At 36.9% G+C, this 24,965-nt stretch overlaps 1 protein-coding gene across 4 annotated transcripts in view; it reads right to left on the reverse strand.

Moving 5' to 3' along the window:
* Positions 1–21,204, reverse strand: part of TENM2 (teneurin transmembrane protein 2) — a gene marked incomplete at both ends in the record, with an annotated part of 471,616 nt that extends 450,412 nt beyond the window's left edge. For all 4 annotated transcript variants that reach the window (XM_079542339.1, XM_079542338.1, XM_079542337.1 and 1 more), the window contains one exon: positions 20,979–21,204. In XM_079542339.1, the coding sequence (XP_079398465.1) occupies positions 20,979–21,204 (226 nt within the window). The remainder of the gene's footprint in view (positions 1–20,978) is intronic.
* Between the last annotated feature and the right edge of the window lie 3,761 nt (positions 21,205–24,965).

Genomic DNA, 24,965 nt, shown 5'->3' on the forward strand with positions numbered 1-24,965 from the left:
GTCAAAAAAAATGACTCCTTGGACTGCTGTTCTACAGTCTTCTACTCTTAATATCTCATTAAATTCATTTTATGTTGCTTACCATTACAAGAGAATTTATACTGTACTGTGGAAATGTAAGCAATGAATAACAAAAATTTAAATTCTTTGTCATGTTGTCACTGAAATTCTGTACTTACCGATAAGAAAGCTTATTAATTGTCTGAAATTTCTCACAAGGAAGATAGCGATTTCGAAACAGTATTTCTTACAAGAAAATACTTATCTTCCACATACCACAGTGAGAGATTTATCAGATGAGATTTTATTCCCTTCTATTTGCTGGCAACTTGCTTAATGAGTCTAATTTCCACAGCACAGAGCTATGAATGGAGGCCCAGCAGCAAGGCTAACAGCTGGACAGACCCAACTAAAAACTCGCCTACTCCCACATCTCTGGCTACTTTCCTTACTCCCACTGCTTTTCCACACTCACTGAAGCACACTTTCAGTCTTCCTACATAAGTTCCACAAAACTCTCCCTTACCAGTGAGCTGTATTCCACTCTCAAGCCACTTCTCAGCCAAGAAAAGGGAAAGGAAGGTGAATAAATCGGGAAACAAAAACCTCTTCCCTGTGATAGCCTGAGCAGTGACTGCTGTTTTTATCTGCAAAAATATTTCCCCATTATAAAAACAGAAGGCTAGCAAAGCTCTGTGGATTGGGTTTTATCAAAGACTTCAAAATTTAATCAGAGTTTATAGGGACTCAACCTTGTGAATTACACTCATACAAAAAAATCCAAAGTCATTTCTAGTTGATCTGAATCCCATTTATGTATAGCAGTAACTGCAAAGCTAAGAGATACCGGCAGTAAATAGTCCAGCTGAATTCTCAAGCACATGAGCCTGGCAGCTGGCTCTCTTTCCACGTACCTGCAATCCTCTCAACCAGGGAGGAAAGTTACAAAACACTGCATAATTTTTTTCTCTTTTCTCAGAATTAGAATAAATCCCACCCATATTATCCCATAATGATAATAATCCAATAGCTCAGATTTATCTGTCATTAACCATTTACTCAAAGGGCAAAATTAGGCCAGTTTGCTAAATGACAACACGCTACTGTCCTGATTTTAAAAGCAGAACAGTTTAGAAATGGCTGTTTTGTGAACAGCTATATCACAGTTATCATTAGCACTTTTGCATTCATAGCCCTGTTCATAACTGTAAGCGTAAGAAAAAATACAATTCTGGCATAAGAAAGGCTAGAAAAGCAAATGAGTAATTACAGACTGTTGGCCCAGCTCATCCGAAAACACAAATAATAATCCACAACACGCCACTTACACAAGACTTGATGGGCATGGTTCAAGACAGAAAAGAAAGGGAGCTCAGGATTAAAATAGAAATGTACCTTCTGCAACCCCACTGCCATAGCCTTATCTTCACCACGATGCAACTCCATGGCTAGGAAAGAAAAGGCTAATGGCTTCTGCAAATTGAAAACCATATTACACACCAGTCAAAAGTAATGTAGGACTGGATCCAGACAGTATCACATGTGCCCAGATTCCTTTCACTTCATGTAAAAAGAAATGAAAAGAGACAGTGACCCTGAGACCTAAATTTGTTAATGACACCTCCAAACTGGAATGGTAACAAGATTTTTTTCAGGCTAAAAGGGAAACTAATGGTAAATTACAATGTAGAGGGCATGACAGAGGACTCAGAATCAGCTTTCCTGTTTTTTTTCTACACCTGTTATGAACAGGAAAAGAATTGTCCTCAAATGTCTAATAAAATAGGTCAGATCATCTGTTCTACACAGAACAGGATTGCTGAAGTATTTATTTATATTCAGCATTCAGTTTTAATCAGAACATATCCCATTTTTATTTGGAAACTTCTGAACAAAATACTCACCCCTCCCATTCCGTGATAGCATTTTTGGAGCTGAATATCATGTACAGCCCTGTCTAACACAGCAACAGGAACATACCTTCACCAGGACTTCTGCATTGAGTTGCTGCCTTAAAATGACTGATAGCCAAAGCCTTTGTAGACTGATTGTACTCTTTCAATGCACCTGGGTAAGAATTTTAACTGTACAAACTCAGAAACATTAAGAAACAAATCTGAAGATTAAAGTAATAAAAATAGCTATGTGAACTCTGATTTTCAGAATTGTAATAGTTTTACTTCAATTTAATGGTTTCCAAAAATCAATTAACAAAACTGAATTGAGTTGACTACAGTTCGAAATAAGTGAATTAAAGCAGTTTACTACTATTTTTAAACCACTATAATGATTTTCTGTCCCCCCGGTCTTCATTTAGATACACAGTTCACAGTTCAATTTTCTTGGAGGCACTGATAATTACAAGCATTGTCTCTACATACAGTTTGACTTCTACAAACACATTATTAAATTACTTAGATTATGTATGCATGGGTTTATTTAACCATGCACATTTAAAAGTACCTGTAATTGAAAATACATCTTGCATGTATGTTTTCCTGAAGTTCCATGAATTCTGAAGACTTCACCCTGCACTTCATCGTTACCTTAGGGAGACCCATATTTCCTTGCTCTCTGAAAATGAATGGGTGAAAAAATAAACTCCTATTCACTACGGACAGCTGAGGCTGGCCAGACACACATAATCTTCAAATGCATGGTTAGCAATGCCTACGTTTAACATACGTCATGCTTTGCACATATACTGAAGCATCACACAGGAGAGCCGTGCAAGAAACTCATGCCCTCCAAATCACAGAGAGAACAAACAGAGCTCTGAAAAAAGTGGTGCTGTAGAGGCATAGAAGAATTGTTGGCTGAAGTATAACTAGAACCCAAAGCCTGCAAGAGAACTCTGTTGTATGTCACAGTTGGGTAGGTAATTCTCTACAAAGTGTACTCACTTTTGATAGCATACTGGTATCTCGAATTTCAGAAAAACAACCTGCAGCAAAATGGTTTTCAATAAAGACAAGAATCACTTAGAAACATGACATAACCTGAAGAAGCAGTCTGGAAGTCTTACTTATCGTTATTACTTCTTTTGGTAACTGCTGTAAATATTGCACAGAGGGCTCCAAATGACACTGGCGTGTGCCATACGTGAGTACAGCAGTACTGCAAATAATCAAATCAGTGCAACAGCATGCTTGAAACTCAATTTTCAACTCCTGCACTCAACTTTCAAAAGCACATTCAGGAAAATGAATGAAACCCCTCACATTTAGACCAAATAAACTACCCAGAATATTTGTGATAAGGCTTCCAGGTTTTGATTTACTAAACCACTGGGCCATACTGTGCAGCGTGAAACACTGTCCTTTTTCTTCCCTTGTGATGCAAGGGCATCCCTGCTCAGTTCAGGGATGTTTTTGTCTGCTTTATCTTCCAATGGAAAGCTGATTTACACCATGGGACAGAATAAGTAAGAGAGAATTACTGTAAAGGAGACTGTGCTAAGTTTTCTTTAAAAATACCCCCCACCCCCCAGGGAAAACTCCCTGCCTCTGGAAGAAAGTGCATAGTGAACACCAGGTTTAGCCAGCAAGGCAAAAAACATCTTCTCAAAGTGCACCCATTGAAGTAGTACTTAAATTTTATTTATAGCACAGTGACAAAATTAATTTTGATTCACATTAAACACCATAATTGTAACTGACTTCTGAAGTCTTATTCCTGCTTATAACTTAGAGCTAAACTCCTCCAGAAACATTGGCAAATTTTCGTTTTCTTTCATTTTTATTTCCTCTAATTTTACTTTTCATCCCTAAATTGTGAGAGACCACACTCATTCATTCACCACAATTGTGTCTCTTAAAGCTTACATTGCCCATTTCTCAGGCTACTTTTTTCTTCTTCCCCCATTCTAGCACTGCCAGATTTCCTTATTAAACACATTACATGAATAAAGCTGTCAGAATGCTTGAACACAAGTAACACCTAGGTTAATAAAGCCTACCAAAAGGATCACCTTCATCTTTTAAAATTGTATTCGGTAACAACAAATAAAGTACTCTAAACCTTATTTCTAAATGATTATTACATTTCCATGATGGATATAGGCAATATGCATTCGCTAGCAACACCAGAAAATTACATGAAGGTGAGATGCATGGAATTAACCCAAGTAAAGTTCTCCCTTGCGGTGGATGGCTTAAAGCTTTTCTTACCAGAAAAGTTTGCTTAGAAGCAAAAATTTTTGATTAGTTAAGAATCCATTCTACATAAAAAAAACATATAAGGAAGAAAAAAACATTGAGAATGCTAGCAAAGGTAAATAAAAATGGACTAATCCAAATGCAAACCCAGAACACTTGTTTCTTTCTTCTGCTCACAAAAGTATTCTGTCCCCTAAGCAATTCACCTCATCTTTCTCTTGTGAACTTTGTCCACAAAATAGGACTGAAACCAACATAATTTATCCCGAAGGTATAATATGAGTTATGGTAAGATAAAATAACAGAATGCAAACATCTAATAATTATTTAAAATAGCAATTGGTACATCAGGGTGATATATAAAATATCTGCTTTTATTCTCTTCATGAAAAAAAAAAAAAAAAAAACAAACTATGAATTACTTAGAAGACATTTGCTTAAGAGTGAAAAATATTTAACCAAGTCTTTATCTTTTCCCATGTTGTATCACTTTCAGCAACGTAAAAGATGAAGTAAACACATTTCAAGCTTTTATCTTAGACTTTACATCCTGGGTAACTTTTCTCATTTACCACCTTTCACTGCAAATTAACATGTGTATCAAGACAAGTTCACTATTATCTGGAGGCTTATTAAAACAACAACAACAGAACAAGAACTGCACTCAAAGTGCCCTGCATTATCTACTGGTTACTGAAATCAGCACTGCGTAAGTTTATAGCGATTAGTTCGCTTTAATTCCTTTCTAATCAAAAAGCTCCAAAAATAAAATTTGCATCTAGAATAAATAAATGATCATTGTCAGAAAGTACCATCACATTTGTTTCCCAAAGGTAAGAATGCTGTCTAGATAAAATAAATATGACTACATAAATAAGACTAGGATATGATTGCATTTTAGTGCTTCTAAATACAGTACTCTGGGGAACTGCAGCTGAAAAATGACTCTTAGCATGATGCAGTCCTAATTCAGAGTAAAATGACAGGCGTAACTTACGAATCTATTAAAAAAATCCATTATTAATAGATTTCAAATGTTTGTATGTTTGTTGTTGTACATGAGAATAATACATTACATTCTTCTGGAACAAATAAAACAAAGCTTAGCATATGATAGACCTGCTGACAAAGTCAGCAGAGAGACAGTTGCTTTATATACAGCCCTAATACATAAGAGTAAAACAAGCAGTGTTCAAGTACACCACAAACAAGGCGGCCAAACAGACACAAAATCATTGAAAGCAGTTATTAAAGTGATATTAATAATTGTATGTATTACAATGGATGCCGCACACAGCGATTTCATACATGCTAAAGATTTCAATTATGAAGAGTTTGAGAAAAGAGGAGAGCTGAGGAGAGAAAAAAGGGTTACGTCTACCTTGCCTACCTACAAGCCCTGCAGCGGCAACGCACCTTGAGCCCAGATGTTATCTCACTGAATTCAGTCACAGACACGACAAACATGCAAAAATCTAGGAGGGAAAAACTGATGTTGAGAGCCATTTCAAGTCCGTAAAAGCCTACCTACAAACCCTGACCACTGCCTGAGCTGATGAAGTGCACTGAATAACGTCCTGCACACCAACTTCGCATCCGGTGAACTGAGAGAACTCACTGTTTTCTCTGTACTGATATTATATTCATTTAGATCTGCAGTGAAGCTATCAATAAAACAATTTCAGTTTTATTCTTCATTTTATGCTGTATTAGGTATCAAGGACACAAATTTTCTCAGGATTAGATGATGGCTGAAAGTACATGATTTTAACATGGCTGTAATGACTAAATTAGAAGTTTGGTAAATTTGTAACCCATAGCTCACGTACAAATAAAAAGAAAATTAGAAGTGATATAATCTGCATCTGCTTTTTAAAAGTAATTAAAAAAAAAAAAAAAAAAAAAACTGGCTGTTCTGTGGCTGTTCAACTTCTGTTTTAATTATACCATTTTTGCTTTCCCAATCTGCAAATTACTTTTTGATGCAAATTGTTTTTAAAAGTTTTACTCTGGGAAACAAAAAAATTCTCCATGTAATACAAGCATCATTATATGCTCATCTGCCCACTGAACGTGAGCTTCACCCAGGTATGAGAACAGAAACCCAGACCTCACATTGCTGTTCCCATCATGGACAATGTTAGCAGATCTACTTGTAAGTTCAGAGTGTTTTCACCTTTTGGCACTTTGATGTGCAACATTTTTAGCCAAGAACACTTATCTATATCTGTCCTACAAAATAAACGTGCAGTGACCAGGAAGGTGAAATCATTATAGCTACTTCATAGTATTTTTATTGTATTTTTACATTTTGTTTGCTGACTCAAATATTCTACAATACGCACCGTCTGTTGACAAAAACTGGAAAAACACATGGTGTAAAACACTTGATTATGTTCATCACCAGCACATTCCCCTTAAACTCCTATTTAATGATCTAATTAGTTCACAGTTAATAAGGAAATACATTACTGACTACTACTCATTGGGCTGAACTGCCTTCCAAGATGCCAGCAGCAGCCCCACGCCACAGCACCCTGCCATTCACAGCCACAAAACCTCACTGCCTGGTGACCCTGGGCAGGGAGCTCCTTGTGCCTCTCTCCTTCGTCAGATAAGGATTTTCCTGTCTGTAGGAGCCTCCATTCTTACAGGCAAAGCCTGCTAAGTTAAAAACTATGTTCTATTATGCAAATTATATATTTAACACAGTTATTTTACAGTCTTGCGCATCAGGCATCCAAATAGACAGGGCTACACAGAGCTTTTGTTTCTCAAAAAATGATGCAGTATTTACACTTGAAGCCTAAATACCTGTTAAGGACACTGAAAGAAAATCCACCAAAACCAAGTAAAAATCATGTATTGAGATCAAATTATTCACTGAGAAAAGGAAAAGGATAATAGTTACAGTTATGACAAGCATAACCACCAACCACAGCCCAGCAGGTCTCCCAAACAGTGGAAGAGAGATCAACTGCCACTCCCTTCAAAACTCCTCACACATGGCACCATATGGAATAAGGAATTTCTCTCTAGCCACTTTAAGTCAGCTGTCCTGATTCTGTTTCCTCCCAGGTCCTTGGGCCCTTCACTGTGAGTGGCCTTGGCTCTGTACGAAACTGCTCAGCAGCAACTACAAATATCAGTGCGTTATCAACGTTGTTTTTCTCCTACAATCAAAACATAGCAGACACTGAAGAAAACAATTTTGTCCCAGCCGAAAGACACCACCCTGCTTATTTATTTATTTTGCAAATTAACACAGAAGCCAAATGACAATTTAATAGTGCTAGCAGCAAGATCATTTGGAAAAGCTCATTAGCTTCCCTTACATTGGATATTCACAAGCTGAAGAAACAAGGAAGAAAATCCATGTACTCCCTTTTCACAGCATGGCCCTTCAATTTTGCTGACTTTGCTGAGAATAGCAGGGACATGGCAGTGGGAGCTAGAAACAGTTCAGTCATATCACCTTCAGGTAAATAAAACCAACGACGTATGTCTCAGCTGTCCCCACAAGTTGATTTTACTAAGCATATAACAGAGGAAAAAGGGGTATGATCATCTTTTTTATTTCTCATCACCACCCTTAACCTGTTCTGGACTGGTGCATGGAAATCTCTGGAAAAAAAGCCACCCTCCTGCCCTTCTCTGGACACTGCCAGGTAATGAATGCTTCCTCGAGGCATTCAAGGCCAGGTAGGAAGGAGCCAGAGGCAGCTTGATCTAGCGACTGGCAACTCTGCCCACAGCAGAGGAGTTGGAACTTGGTCTTCACAATCTCTTCCTATCTAAGGCATTCTATGATTCTCCAAAAATTTACCTTGCCTTTTTAACTCTGAAGATATTGCCACTTTGCTTAGCTTCACTACTTTATTTTATTTATTTATTTTTGACTGGGATTTTAAAAGCCTCTATTTGCAAGTATCATTTTGCACCAGTTACATGTCCTTAAGGAAGGACATCTAGCAGGAGAAAATAATGAAACTCATTGGATGAAGGGAAAAATGAAAGCACACAGAAGTACTGAAATATTTTGCCAAGAATCAAAAGACTCTTACAAAGAATTCCTTGAGAGAAAAAAAAAGAATTAGACAATTTGACAGACACTCTACCACCTGCATATCCAAAAATATCTACAGATTTCAGCAGAAACATAAAACTTCACACATAACAGGCTCCTTGACAGTAAGACAAGCAGCCACTTTGTACAAGTGTACTCTCTCATCAGCATTTCAGATTAGGCTGTATGTTAATTTACAACTTCAAGTCACTAGAAATTTAATATAGTCCATACAAAGCTGTTTTTAAGTGAAACGTGAAGTTAAACAATAAGGATACACAGTTTGCCCTCCCGCACAACAGGGTCTGGTTACTTTAGCCGCCCAAACTGCTAGCAGGCTTCCTCTGTTCATTTTGTTTGCTTAGTTTCATGGCTTCACAAAGCTCACGTACAGAATTAGACGTGAATACTCACTTCTTGGAACTGTGGACTACAAAAAAAAAAATGTATTTTAATGGTAAGACTGCAGGAGGGTAAAGTTTGTGGAGATATTGTAGCTCAGCTTCTCTTTGTCTTGAAAGGCAGAGCAAGAAAGGCCTTTTAGATGTCACCTTTTTGTGGAGAATTTCTCTTACATGAGTAAACAAATACTTATTTTAAACATCTCAATACATGTAAATAAGAAACTAAAACAACTGGCTTTTTCAGGTATGAAGGTAACTTTAAGTCAATAATACAGTTGTACTTCAAATAGTTTTTAAACATAATAGGCACAATATTTTTATTAATTACATAAAAAGCATGAGATGCTTTCCAACGCAGTCATTCAAACTCCAAAGGCATAGATTTTAATTCCTAGTCTGAAAACAGTACTGCAAACATGCCCAACAGCTTAATTTATTCAGTTGTTTGGCAGAAACATACTATGCATTTTGGTAGCGGCAAGTTTTTCACGTGATATTATATTATCCGTATTTTCTCCTTTTCTGTCTTGCAGAATGTTAACTTTAGCTACATGAAGAGGATGTAAGGCAAATTTCTCTCAGCTTGAGCTATATTTAATGCCTGCACATTTTCTGTGGGAAAGCAATTACACGCGTCTGTCCCATGCCTGACGAAAATATTGTTACTACTCTAATTTCTCTATTATTTGGAAGATAATGCAGTTTACAAAGAAAAAGAGGCTGAAAAAGAGTATCAGCATCATCTTAAACTGAAGTTTAAACAATGAGAGTACAAAAAATAAATTTGCTGGTATAATTAAAGCATCTTTTAGAGCAGCAATCAAAACCACCGCGATAGGAAATAGACGCAGAGAAACAAATCCAAATTTAAATTAAACGCCTGTTCTCATAATCCACTGGTCCACAGCTGATCAAATTGGTACTTTAATAATACTGACGGAATTATTGAAACTAAACAAAATATTTGTGTGTTTCACAACAATAAATCACTTCTTAATTAGGGGTTTCCTTAATCTGCCAAGTGATTTGATTTATTCTAAGTAGCTCCTACACATAGATACTATATCTTGATCTGCACATAATCATCATGATTTAGAATTCCAGAATTTCTGTTTCATAAATATCACATAGGTATGGTTATTTTATCACACAGGACAGGTTATTTTATTGCACGAAGCAGTAACATTTTCCTCGAACTGAGTACTAAAGTACTCAGCAGTAAATGAGATGTCGCAGAGAAATTAGATGAATTCTATCCAATTCTGTTCTTCCTAACTGTAGAAATAATAAGTCAATATGTAGTTTTATTAACATAAACCTGTTCGTGTTCAGAAAAAAACAGCACCTAGAGAACCTACTTCATGGAACAGATATACTTGGATCAAGGTATAGCACCACTATGCTGTCCAAAAAATAAGTGAAGACAACAAATTTAAGTCTAGATGAGAAACTCCGCCAGGCCGTAACAGCTTATAAGAGTTACGAAGTCAACATACAAACATAAAAAGCAAAGCTGATGTATTTTATAACCACAAAGCCTGCTTATTCTAAATATCCTCCCCATTACAGTCGTTCTGGTTTACACAAAGGGAGAGAACAGGTTCAGGGAAGCGCAGTATTAAAAACCTGCCTCAGTTTATACTGCTGACCTCTCAGTGCTTCCAACATGTTACGCAGCTTTCCCAGTTCCCCACCCTGGGAAATGCTTATGGAAGAGAAAGCAGTTTGACTTCCCCCTCGTCACACTGAGGCCTGGCACAACACAAGCACACACAAAACACGTCACATGCAAGTCGGATGTTTTCCTTACAGATGTTTGTAAGCAACAAAGGAAACCATCCATGTAACACTGGGCCTCAAAGGCAAACATTTCCTAGAAGCGGACTTTCCTTCAGGATTGTAATGTATTAAGCCAGTACCTTGTCAGTGATCTGGTCTCATTTGCGTCAAGGACACCAGAAATGCCACTGAACACTAACAAAAGGAGAAGATGTGTGAGCAACAGCCGAGGTTTTTGCTGTTTGCTCACCCCATCGCAGAGAGGCTGAGGGCAGCCCTCATGGCAGCTGCAGCTCCTCGCAGGGAGCGGAGGGCAGCGCTGAGCTCTGCTCTGTGTGACAGCGATGGGGGGCCAGGGAACGGCTGGGGCTGTCAGGGGAGGGCGGGTGGGGGTGAGGGAAAGGCTCTGCCTGCTCAAGATGCATCTGGACAATGCACTCAGACACATGGTCTGCATTCTGGGTGGTGCTGTGTGGAGACAGGAATTGGGCTCAAGGGTCCTCATGGGTCCCTTCCGACTCAGGATATTCTGTGATTCTATGAGAAGTTTGTTAATAGTAAAAATAAGCACAAAGGTTTATTTTACTCAGGAAACGGTCGAGAAATGGGCAAATAGATGAGAAATTGTTACACAAAGTCAACAAGAGAGAATCACATAAATGAAGTACTGAAGACATCTAAAACACAATCTGTTGTGTACACACTGCTTTCAGAGAGCAAATAACATCTCATTTTCTGTTCCTTGTCCTGGTCAAATCTTTCACTTTCAAACTATCCTAAAGACAAGCACATGCTTTTTAGTCCTCCACCAAAACTAAGTGATATATTTTCAAATCCCTCAAATCAAGTGTTCTTTTTTCAAATTAGAACACTGCTGGATCCGTAGGCAGTCTTATAAGCTACTTTAACCTTATTCTAAATTTTCATTACACAATTTTTAACTCTTCATTATCTTTGGATAAGACGTAGCATTACAACTGTGATTCATCATTTTTCATTTTATTAATAAACTGTAAACTGAGTGCTGGAAGCAGATATTAGTAATAATGTCTTGTTTTGTTTTTATAGTCACACAAAGATAGAAACTTAGAAGCAAATCTAATGAGTACACACATTTCATTGCCTATCTATACACAAAAATTTACTCATGTCATGCGTAACAAATTTAGTACTGTCCAAACTGAATGTTGTAATGAAATTAAACGGAATGCCACCAATTGGTTGTTTTGTTTCAGTTTTGTTTTTTGTCTTGCAATTGAATAAAATATCTTGAAATAGAAATATTACATTGATGATACTTAAAATTTCAGTTTAGACTGCCATCTTTAAAACACAGCATTCAACCAGAAGTAAATTGAAAAAGCCATAATACAATACTATGGCACATACAACAGGCATGATCATATACTTGAGGGAAGTGAAACTCATGAAATTTGTTCTATAAGACAGCCTTTTGTTAAGCTTCTGGCTTAATTACCAAAATCTAAAACACTGATAATTTTCTTTCCAATACTTACACTAATGTATGTGTTTAAGTGATTAATATACCTATGAAGACAAACTGAACTGTGTAAATATGTAGCTTAGCACGTTTCATATAAGCAAATTTTAAGCTTGTTTTTATCCAGCAGTAACCACAGAATTTGCTAATTTCAAAGTAAAAACACATCCAATGATATTCTTTTTCATACGTAATAATGAAAATAACCTACTGATGATATTTACGTTTTTTTTTAACATTAGACATTCCATGGTGGAACTGTCAATTAACAAATGAACAAACACCAGCCATAGTTTTTGAAAACATTTGATTGTAGCACGTAAAACAGAGCTACCCAGCACCAAAAATACAACAGCGATTGCGTGTGTGCGCATGTGTTACAGAACATAACCATAAGTAACACAACTTAAGCAAGGCAGTGCTGTCAGGAATATTGCCAAGTGTCACATTCCATTTATAAAATACAGTTTTTGATCAAAGTTTAGAAAATAGCCTACGTATTAACTACCATGTTTTCCTTGACATTCCTTAAGCAAGTAATTCCTCTATTTTCTAAACTTCCTCAAATTCAGCTAAAATTAAATCTCTTTTTTCAATGCTTTAAGATCTTATTTTTGTATTTCCCTGCATGCACTTTCTGTAACATTTTTGACAAAGTTATATCACATACACATACAAATAACTGAGACCAATTCCATATCATGTATTAGAAACAGAATTCCTCAGAAAGGCTTTTCTCCAAATAGTTTTAAAAGATACCTTTTGATTTTGAATAGAAGAGGATGTAGGGATTGCCAGCAGAGGTGGAGTAGGAACCACAAACATCTTTAACCCAAATATTCTAAGGAAATGTAAGCAAGTAATTACAAATAAAACTGCTTACATTCATGCGACTTGTTTGGCAACAGCAGTATACCATAAGGAAAGCTGCTACAATTCATAACAGCATCTTGTAATAAAACAGCTTTATGCATCCCTCTCAAACTGTTTAGTGCTCAAATCTCATCAGATGGCTGAGTAAGCATTACACTTTGGGACAGTAAATCTCTGTTTCCAATATGGTCTACATTCACAGACATGTACTTTTGCATTCACTGTATGATGCTTCCAGCTAAGCAGATACACAAAAATAGCAATATATGAAAATATCTACACGATTTTTTTGCCTCGTCAGTTATCTAGACCGAAAAAAACCCATTAGGAACCTTGAAACCAACAGCTCAATAGCAATTCACTGCTGTGAGAAATAGCTAATCTAATATTTGGATTTATGAACATGGAAGTAACAGGAAGGGGCTGGGCTATCTTTATACACACCACTGTCACTATGCACATCTTTATCCATAACCGAGGCATATATATAGGATTGCTGAGATATTGTTCGTTTTAGAGAAAAATAAAAAAAATTAGGACTTAGCAAAGAGCAGCAAATCTGATTTCATGACCAAAGATGAGACTATGATACTTGACAAGCAGATGTTTAAAAATCTCTATCTATTCATATGGATAGATACACAGATATAGCTCACAGAAAATAAGACTGACTCAACCACAGCAATCTAATTGAATCTGTAAGGAAAGAACACTAGGTATTATGGATGTTCCAATAAAAGAGAAAAAGACTATGAGATCTAATGGCTAGCAACTGAAACATGCTTTCAAAATCAAATGAGAAGCTGGCACCTGATTTTAACATGGAGAAAGATTTCCCACAGAAACTGCTAAATGGAAACCCAATTTTCTGCCTATTGCTGTTTTCAAGACTCTTGAACGCGCTTCATTCAAGGATTACTGAGATCAATGCGGTAATAATCTTATGAAAATTAATCAGTTACTAGATAAAACTGAGCAAAGACACTTTGGTCTTAAACTTTCTAAATCCAGAGAAAAATAACACAGTAAAGAGAGCACATAAAACATACTGGACCCTGCTCAACCAATTATATTCGCTTCCCATTTTATTTTCTCCTATGTTTGATTCCCATGAATGAATTGGTCTTCAGCGTTGCCAGCATTTTGATGAAGTTCCAAAACACACACAATGCTCTAAAAAGAAGTTGTAAGTGCTTCCCTCCTTTCCCCCCCATGTTTTTCTCACGTGTATGGATTTGTATCCTATCACAATATTCCAAAGGCTTCTAAAATCACAATCTTCCTGAGTTGTCAGGAGAACAAACAGGAGTAAGAAAATAAAAACATACATGGTAATCATCACAACAGACCAACCGCTGGTCCCTGAGATTAGAATTTAATCTTTGACAACAGTAACAGATTTTAACAAAATGCTGAGTAAAAAAAATAACAATTACAAAATAAACACCTAAAATCTGTGTTTGAGCTGGAAACTGACTTGCGCATAGGAACATTGCTTAACCTATTTTCTGCATGCTCCAGAAATATGAATTTGTAGAATCCTTTCCTTACTAAAAATATTGACCTAACAACATCTGATATCACTTAATCAGTGAGTACTTAATGAGCACTTAATCAAGAATCCAAAATACACATATTTTGTCTGTTTCACTTTTTCAGTTTTCCAGTTTATTTAAATATTCCTTTCTTCATCTCTTGTGAGGAAGGATGAGGAAAACATAAGGTCTAACTTCTCAAGTTAGAAAAACAAGCTTTAGAGGTCTTTCCAAATTTCTGTGGCAAAAGCAAACGAACACACACAGTACTTGAACAAAATCTGGTCTGAATAACTTGAAAAGATAAGTTTTCTGGTACATGCTTAGGATGTAGTGAGAAAGACGCCCAGCTCCCAACCAAATCAAGTCTAAAAGCTTTTTAAATCAGAGCATGTGGTGGAATGTGCAGTTCCTTGCATCAGTTAGCGAACACTCAAAAACAATCAGCCTCTATACCAGCTTTTACTTGTAAATATGCCCTAAAAATAGATATATCTATGTTTAACTGCACATCCTTCTGAAGACAAGAACCACTGAAAGTGAAATATTTGCAGAATTTAAGTAAATTAGTCATTTTTATTAGCAGGATGAATCAAGAAATAATATAATTAATTTCATTTAGAGTATCTTATTTTGTAGAGTATTTTCTTCTAGATCTCCTTGGAGTAAATTATTCCTTTTACAGCGGATTTAAATATGAGAAATAACATCCACATGGATGTGCCTAAACACTCGGAACTGCTTTAAAGAGGGTCAGAGTGTACATATGAATAAGGGTAGAAGGACTTTTAAGTTAAAAAATTATTACTTCCGCTATTCAAAAGTCTTAGAATTTGATTATGCACTTAAACAAAACGAGGAAGAAAAAGTATACAAAGAATTTCTTTTCTCCAATATTCACAGACATTAGTCTTAGGGGGAGAAAACCCTACCCTTGTAGTTTGAAGCACAATATCTTGCTACAAATTCAAATTCATTCACTATAAAACATAGGAAGCTCTCCCTCATGTATTAAAATGCTTTTTAGAAGGTCTCTGAATGAAAATGCTTACCGAGGACGCTCTAGATTAGACCTGCAGCTTTTAAAATTTTCTTTTACTGACAGAAGGCACTAAGTTAACTGTTAGTCTCTTCCTTTATTTTTTTTAAGCACTGGTCATATTAATTACTCGAGCCCTCTGTCAACAACATAGTTTCACAATGAAGTTTCTGAAGATTATATTTTATTATACTCCAACTTTATTATGCTTACCAAAAATGAGAATCCTCGTAATACTTTAATTGATTACCCTGGATGTTAAACTTACTAGTTGATTACAGTGTTTCCATAATAATGAATCTTTAAATAACTTGACATGCTAAATTGCAACGGCCATCTCTGCAATGCCTTCCAGACTGCAACACATAAAATTGAATTGACTAGAACCCTAAAATTGAACATGTGCATACATTCTCAGAGCAGGACTCCTAACGCCCAAGATGCTGAACTAGAACCTGGCTCAAATAGTCAAATTCAGAAAGGATGATACCACTGCCAAACAGCGAGCAACGTGCCAATTGGTGGCTGTCTTGGCCACAGTGACCACAAAGTAGTCATATTTAAAATCTGAAGTGATAGAAGAAAGACTGCCATTAAAACCTTAACTTTGTATATGGGGAGAGCAGATACCAGTCTGCTCAGGAAACTAGTTATTAAGGTCCCTTGGGAAACTGCTTTTCAAGGCACTTGTGCCCATCAGTACCAGTCACTTTTTAACTAGCACCTCTTAAGAGCCCACTGGCAAATGTTCAAATTTTCAAGAAGGGCAAGAAAGACAACCCTGGCAATTAAAAGCCTGTCAGTCTCACTTCAGCACCTAGTAAAAACAATGGAAAAAATTGTGCTGGGAGGTATTGAAGAACACCTGAAAGACAACACAGTCATCGGTCACAGACAACACAGGTTCATGAGGGGAAAGTCCTATTTAACTAAATTAATCCCCTTTTATGACAAGATCACCCACCTAGTTGACCAAGGGAAGCCAGCTGATTTTTTTTTTTTTTTTTGGGGGGGGGGGGGGTCAGTAAAGATTTGATACTGCTTCTCACAGTACCTCTCTAGCTTACACCCAAAAAACATTATGTGAAGGGTGAGCAATTTGGGCCTGACAGGTCAGGTGCAAATGAAGTTACAAAAAGCTGGCAGTCAATCATAACCATGGCTCCCCAGGGCTTCATTTTAAGACTGATTCTCTTGAATGTTTTCATATATGACTTAAATGCAGGACCAGAAAGCATTTTGAGTAAATTTGGTGATTATACTAAATTGGAGGAGCTGTTAACTCCACTGAGGGTGGAGAAAGCCTTGCAGAGAGATCTAGACAGATTAGAGAGCTGGGAAGAAGCAATTCTGACTGTATGGAGAGACTAGGAGCTGAAAGGATTAATAGGAGCCCTGCTGAAAGAAATCTGGGGGATGTTGGTTGACAGCAAGTAAAACATGAATGAACATAGTGTCCAAGCAGCCAGGAAGAACAAGTGTATCCTGAGGCACATAAAGCATGTCATGGCTAGCTGGTCAAGGGAAGTTATTGCTATGCTGCATTGGTGCGGCCTCACCTTGAGTACTGTGGGCAGTTCTGGGCGCCACAGTGCAAAAAAGACTTAGTAATAAAGAGTGCCCAACAGAGTGCTACAAATCTGGTCAAGGTTCTACAGGGGAAGTATGAGGAACAGCTCAAGTCCCTTGGTTTGTTCAGTCAAGAAAAGAGGCTGAGGAGAACACTCATTACAGCCTATGGCTTCTTTACATAGGGGAGCAGAAGAGCAGGCACCGACGTCCTCTCTTAGGTAATGGGCAATAGGACTCGAGGGAACAGTATGAAACTGCTATAAGGCAGGATAGGGTTGGTTATCAGTCAATGGTTCTTCACTGAGAGAGTTAGTGGCACAGGAATAGGTTTCCCAGGGTAGTGGTCACAACACCATGCTATCCAAGTATTTTTCTGTAACAGTAATTCTGAAATACATTGAATACATTGATAAAAATACTGGGGTGTTTTATGAGACCAATTTATAACCACTGTCAGTACATGGTAATATTTTTCTAATTCGTCTTCATATTCTCACAGTATCCAACAGAATATAAAATGCACTTCCTTTAAGTAGAAACAAAAAAAATTAAAGAAAGGTATTGTCAGTTCTTTACTAAAATTATCTCAGCAAGCAAAAAGAGATGCAATGACATATAGAAAGCAAGATAGTTAACTGTGGCTAAAAAAAAAAAAAAAAAAAAAAGTAATATTTTAGAACGTTGGGCGTAGTTTAATATCAATGTACTATTCAGATTTACTTTTAGTAACTCTATACATATATTCCATTTGTTCTTAAATTCTGTAGCAGAGATTTACTGCTACACTAGATCTGACCTGAGAATGAGAAAGCAGTCAATTCAGTCTAAGTACCGGCTAATAAATTTTGCATCAGATGAAGCCTGGCATTTGGATCAAGTAGAAATACAAAACCTGTGAGCTATGAATGCCAAGTGAGGAACTGTGGAATAGTAATGTTTGCAGTCATCCATTTGAAATCCAGTTTAAACTCCAACAACTCTGTAGAGAGAGTTCTTTTAAGCTGTCTGGTTACAAAGCATACATGAAGAAAGGTTGCCTTTCAAAGCAACGCCTTTAAAGAATGGCTTTCTAAAAACTACATTTTTTGTCTTAAAGGAGATATAACTTCATTCACTGTGCTGTGTCAGCAGATGAAGTGAAAAAACTTATTTTCTTTTTGAAAAGTATATGATCAAGTATAATAATTGGTTCACTTTGGTAGAAAAATACCTGGCATACGGAAAAATTCACACATTACCAGATGATGGTAAAATATTTCAAATATTCAGAGGTGTAAGAACTATTGTCAAGCTTCTGACGTATCTTAGCAGAAAGTAGAAAAGTTCCTATTCATCTTAAAATACCACATTCAGAAAGGACTCCTCAATTTTTATGAGAGCTTGTAAGGTTAGAATGCTCTTTCATCCACTGAAGGACTGAATCTTTCATATCGACTGACTAGTGAATATCCAGTGCAGATACTGGATAACAAATATATGAGCGCTGCTCTGAAAGTAATGCCTCCTATTTTACTGTGGTGGCCCACAACATCAGAGGATGTTGGTGGAATGGCAGTAGAAGTTGAACCTTCCCACCAATACAGTTACATTTTGTTGCTGCGCAACAGATGGCAAAGGGACGATCTGACAAAATGCCACAACTCAACACCAGTTTCTAGATCATGGAGTACACAGCCAATCTTAGCTGGACTGTCCTGCCACATCCACCATACAGTCCAGATTTGGCACCTTCTCACTTCCATCTGTTTGGGATTACGAAAGATGGACTGAGCATACAAAATTTTTCTAGCAGGTATGCCATCATAGCAGCTGTGAAACAGTCAGCCATCTCCACTGGTGCAGATTTTGATTGCAGCACACAGGCTCTTGATCACCATCAATTAAAATGCGTAGCTAATTGTGGTGATTGTGTTAAAAAACAGGGTAAACGCTCAGCTACAGAACACTATCAGAATGTGTTATTGTGCTCTTTGTTGCAGTTTCCATGGAGAAAAAAAAAAAAAAAAATATGAGGCATTACTTGTAGAGCAACATGTTTTCCACTTTGGGAAAAATCTTCAACAAACTAAGAGCTCAAGTATGCACTGGACTTGGAGTTTTAGCCAAGAGTCTAGAAGTCTGTTCTATTTTTTATTACAGAAAAATAACTCCCTACAGACTATTTATTTTAAACAAGCTTATTTCCTGAAGAATTTAATCTCAAAGCACCTACTGAAATTTAGAATAAATGCACGCGTATAATTTTCTAGATGTCTGCAGCTGAAATCTGCGCAAGATGTAATGACAGTATTTCCAACTATATGAATCGTACTTTCATCCATATAAAATCAATGTACGAAAAAAACAACAGGCCCCAAATCTTAAGCTGGAAGGTAGATCTTCATTATCTCAAATTTCATGTCAGTAAAGAACTTGACAAATAGGCAGAACTTGAGTTTTCAAATATGAAGAATCATCACACAAACCTGCTTTCTGAAAAATAAATCAGAAAAGTAAGGAGTTACTGCTTTTATTATTTGGTTAAAAAAAAAAAAAAAAAAGTAAAATACTTTGGCTCAATAAACTAAACTTTATTCAACTAGATATAACAACCAAGACTAGCAGAAAAAAGTCTTGGGAGCATTTCAATTTACACTCCCTTTCATAAAGAGGGCAGATAAGAACACATTAAGAGCAGGAGGAGGATGAGCAGTTGTCAAATCAGTAATCAAGAGAAAAAGAACACCCTCATGAAATGCCGAATAATGACCTGGAAACTAAAATAAGGCACTTGAGCTGAAGCATCAATCATCCAGATAGCGGAAAGTAATATTTAGATGACTCTTGTACACAGAGGATGAACAAAGCACAATGAAAATGGCTTCAGTAGCTCATAACACATCTAACTGCAGCTGGATGGTATCTCTGGGTAAATACATCTTAGCAGAAAAGACCCTACAAGAACAGAGATTACCTCAGAAAAGAGAACGAGATGTTTGACAGAGAAAGCACAATGCAAACACTTTAAAATGTCTGTACACATACGCAAGCAAAACAAGGGATGAGAGTTCAATTAAGGATGCAAATTAATAGATACTTTGATTTAAAGGTTAAGGCAGACCCTGACTGCTGGCACAATGCTTTGAACAAGTTGTATGACATGATATGAAGTATAAAAAATGACCTTTCATTAGATAGGAGATCATGGAGAGAGATCCACAGAGAAGTGAGGTAACCTCCTAGAATTTCTTGAGTCACACAAAACACAGTAGTAACAATACTAAAAATGTGTGGTAGAGATCGTGCCATTAACACATACATGCATGAAATAATAGAGTTTCAGAATTGAAGATATACTAGACATTTTGCCTTCTGTTGAAAGGGGCGTAAATGAGCTATACTTTCATGCTTCAACACTGCCTTCATCTTCTTATGTCTAATTCTTAATTGAAATTAAGCAAAGCAACCATATTCAGTTGTTGACAGACACTTCAATCATGCTATTTGGTCACATGAACCAGATCTTTAATTGCTGTTCCTGTGAAAAAATGTTCACTAGTAGTTTCAACACGCAGTCTTATGATTTACGAAGACAAATATCAGAATGAAAGTAATAGGTGTGTGCAAGTTTGTGCATAGTGAAAAAACAGAGATAGGAAAGGAGGCTACTTCAACTAAAAACATTTAGATTGTTCATTCATTATTTGTTGGATGTAATACATTTAAAGTGAGGAGTGGTTTGTAAAATAGGAGGTAACAGCCTTGCTTACAAGTTCACACAGATGGGTCATTCCAAATACTAGTTCTAGCATCCCAGTGCTGCGATAACATAGCTAACTATAAAAGTTATGGCATTCCTCCCACTTTTAAAGAGATGAAGAATAAGTAGTCAGAGTAAGCAGTCACAAAATGAAGTCATGTGAAACAGCATTCCCATTTTCCAATTTAAATTGAAACAAATCCATTTTTTGTTTCATTAGAACTCCCCTACAGCACTAGCATGGTACAACAGAAAACTAACATCACCTGGCAAAGATTACTTAATAATGAAACAGTTCTGACTTCAAACATACCTTGCCTTGGAAACTCATCCGACTCCCTGTGAACCAGGTCTGAAACTCGGTTTCCATAGTGCATCCTCGTGTCATGATCATATGCTTTCAGAGTCTCACTTGAGCTGTAGGACTTCTGAGTTGGTACTCTGCAGTCTTCACTGTCCAGTGAAGAACTAGTGTAGCGACATTCCTTCCCACACCGTCCCCTTGTCAAAGAGCGGTGTCTTCGATCTTTTATATCCATTATTCTGTGTCAGGTCAAATGTTTTCAGAAAAGCCACTCTTATGGTAGGGATCAGTCACTATCACCTAAAAAAAAAAAAAAAAAAAAAAAAAAAAAAAAAAAAAAAAAAAACAAACAGATAAAAGTGAACACTAGCACTCGGACATGTTGTTTTACTCTACATTCCTTGACACATCACTGTAAAAAAATAAAATAAAATAAAATAAATGCTGCCCAGCTTGAGAGAAAATATCCTCACCATATAAACCTAGAAATTGAAATAATTTACCTAGATATGATGGTAGGAAAAAAAATAATAAGAAATTAAATTAAGTATCAGAATTGCATTTTATCTAAATGATCATCTCACTGAAGACCTTAAAATACAATGATAAATTAGAACTGCTTACTTTTCTGATTTCCAAATGAGCAGTGATAACAATACGGAACTGACAACATAGTATTTGCTCCTGTTATGCAATAATAGAAAGATAAGCACACTCAGACCATTTAAATATTTCTTCCTGCAGAACTGCTTGCAATTACGCACGCAGGAAAGTTGCAAATTGAAGAGTATTCCCATTCAGTATTAACACATAAGAATTGCATACATTATCCTTTAACAATGCATTCGCAAGCATAAACTGGTTTTACTGTCCTTGGTTAAAAAGGACTAAGGCCCTATTCTGAAAAACAGGTTGGATAGGGTATCTCCAGAGACCCTTCCGAACCTCAACATTTTGGCATTTCTACGACTCTCCGAACACGCTGTGTGAAGTGGCTGCTCTCATGACCCACAGAATGTGATCATCTCCGCTGTCCCTCAGGATGACCACTTACCCACCTCAGCAGTTGGAGTTCTTTGAAATTCTACAAATATCTTCTTGCTCAATGGACCAGAAAGAGAGATTCTTGTAGTCTACTTAATTAGGACATCCTTACTGGGGCACAGATGCTTTAATATATGCACAGTTAGCATGCATGGACTGCAAATGAAAGATGCTGAAAAAAGCAAGAGATACACTAACCATGAGCACCCTACCCACCAGGGTACTAATTATTTTGAGTTGGTATTTGTATCAGTACCTTTCTCTTGTGGCATCCTAAGCTCAGGTCTGTACTAGTTCTTAGAAACCCTCAAGACAAAACCTTTTGCTGGAAGTGGAATCTTTGCCCACAAAAATACCCACAAGAGCTAACAACAAGAACAAAAGAACAAAACACATGTTCTTCTACGTGTGGTTATGGAAGTGAAGAATTAGCTTTGGCACGTGCAGCCGGGACAGCTGAAGACATTTCCTTCCCCACTGTCCCTTCGGCACAGGCACCAGCGCCTCTGCTTCAGCTGCCCTAGCGCTTCAGGGGCATGGCTCCCTCTGACACAAAGGTTACCAACTCCAGGAGAAAAATCATAAAAAAAAACTTAAGACAGTCGTGTCTTTCATCACTTCAGTCGCTCACGCAGTGTATTTAAGGAGGACATAACACTGGCGTAAGTACTGGCTAAATCATTGCTTTTTGGCTGGAATAGATTATGTCCCTGTGAGAGGATAAATGTACTTGGCCAGAGGAGCTGGTGAACTTGAGAAAAGGTTTCTTGGCTCCATTTAGACTCTGATATTTAAACTTGCAGGGGGGGTGTAGCACCTGTATTTTAAAGAAGTTCGGTAACCAGGAGAAACAGCTGCTTCATGCCACCCACCAGAACTCTGCAGTCTGAGCGGTAACTGTAAACATGCTTGCTTTCCCCTTTTTTTTCCTCTTAATTTTAACTACCATTGCATATTACAGACAGGAAATAAAAACACCCAGGAAGTCAAAACAAAATAAAAAAACCATGCAGCACTTAGACAGCTAGATTTATTACACTAGATTAAGGCTATAACTTAAGAGAAACAAAAGACTCAGAACACTCCTCCCATTTCTCACCCCTTTGAGTGTCTAGTGGCTAAGCATACTTGTATTCTTTAGCTGAATGCTCTGGTCCTGTATAGTTTATTAAACTGGAAATACCCTTGGTTACACAGTGGCTCAACCCTGGCTTGAAGTCTGAGGAGACACACGATTGTTCAGACTAACAATGCTTGGCTCTCCAATTCCAGTTCAAAGCTCTCTCATAAAATTCAGTTACGTTGCAGTTATAAAACACAGGGACAGATGACTACAGCATACAAGCAAGCAAAAACTGTCAAGTACTTTCTGGCTGACTTCACACTACTGTTCTGTGCTTTGCAAACATCTTTGTATAGGAAGAACTGTAATTATCAGTTCAAAAAAAAAAAAAATCAAACACCATTTTATGATTGCTAAACTTTACAAACTGCCTGATCTGATTTAAATTGTTTATGAAAGAGCATTTATCTAGTCACTACCATAGTTAAAAGTATTTACTAGGACCATGACACTAAGGATTTCCATGATCTTAGCTTATTAAAACACCTTCTCAACTAGACAAAATTAACTGAAATTGTTTCCTCAGTGAATTTTCTCCATCAAGTTTTCAACAAACACCCTAGAAGTAGAAAAATAACAAGAAATAAGATATTGCTATTGTTGTTAAGGTTGTGAAGCACTCTTTGGCCATCTTCATGCAGGACAAAACATGCAACTTCTGCACTGTGGTTACTACAAGAAGTCCGAGTGCTTAACACAAGAAAATAAATATAAAAATGGGACAGATGTCTCAATAGTTTTCCTCTGACCTTTCCTAAGGAAAACACTTTTGATTTTAAAAATACACTATTAAAAATTTCTTGAACTTCACTAATTTTTTACGAGATGCTTAAAATACTGCAGATAATTTGAACTTTTTTTTTTAGTTAGGTTATTTTTTAGTTATTCAGTTATGTATTTATATTTATTATGGCACTCTTTTCTTTTTTCCTGGTTTTCCTACTGCCTAAGGACAAAACCTAAACATCTGAGACTAAATACATCTCTCTGAACGCAACTAAATTTTTTTACAGATTCATCATTTCTTCATAAGGGATTTCTCTGAATAAAACAGACAGGAAAAACAGCTCCATACCATCATCAACAAATAGCCCTTGAAGTTCAGAAATCATCACCATAAGTGGCTCAAAATGTGAAGAAATTAAGTTGTAACACAATCCTAGAAATTTTTGTTCATGTGTTTCTTACACTTATCTTATATTGGAGACATTTTGTTTCATTTTAATGCTAAATAACTTTTTCTGTTAGATAGAAACAACTTATGTATTCCCAGAAAGGTGAAACGGTGCAGTTTTGGTTAAGCTATGAAAACTGAGAAATTTGAGTTACGAATGCTAGAAACTCTCTGGCCTGTCTCAAGTGTATTCCCTAATTGAGTTACTGACCTAAACAGTGCTGTTGTTGTTGTTGTTGTTTTTAACCTACTTACGCTACAGCAGAGTAACTAATAACAACTGACTTCAACTACTTGCTCACCTATTTTTTTTTTTTCCTATATCGTTTGAAACATGCTATGTATGCATAGTAAAACAGCTGATCAATTTTCAAAGAATGGCTTGAATTGGAAGGGGCCTTAAAGATCATCTAGTTCCACAGTCCTGCCATGTCCAGGGTTGCCAATCACTGGATCAGGATGCCCAAGGCTCCAACAAACCTGGCCCTGAGTACCATTTCAGGTGTGTAGTGTACCAGCTGATCCAGATCTCCCATGGCTAGTAAATATAAAGCAATGAATTGAACATGTACTTGCTGCTCATGTGCATACAGGTATTGGACATACAGCTAGGTATATGTACCTAATAACCCTTGGACTCGTTGTTAGTCCAGCG

The sequence above is a fragment of the Tetrao urogallus genome (assembly GCF_951394365.1).
Source record: "Tetrao urogallus genome assembly, chromosome: 14".
NCBI classification, from domain to species: Eukaryota; Metazoa; Chordata; class Aves; order Galliformes; family Phasianidae; genus Tetrao; species Tetrao urogallus.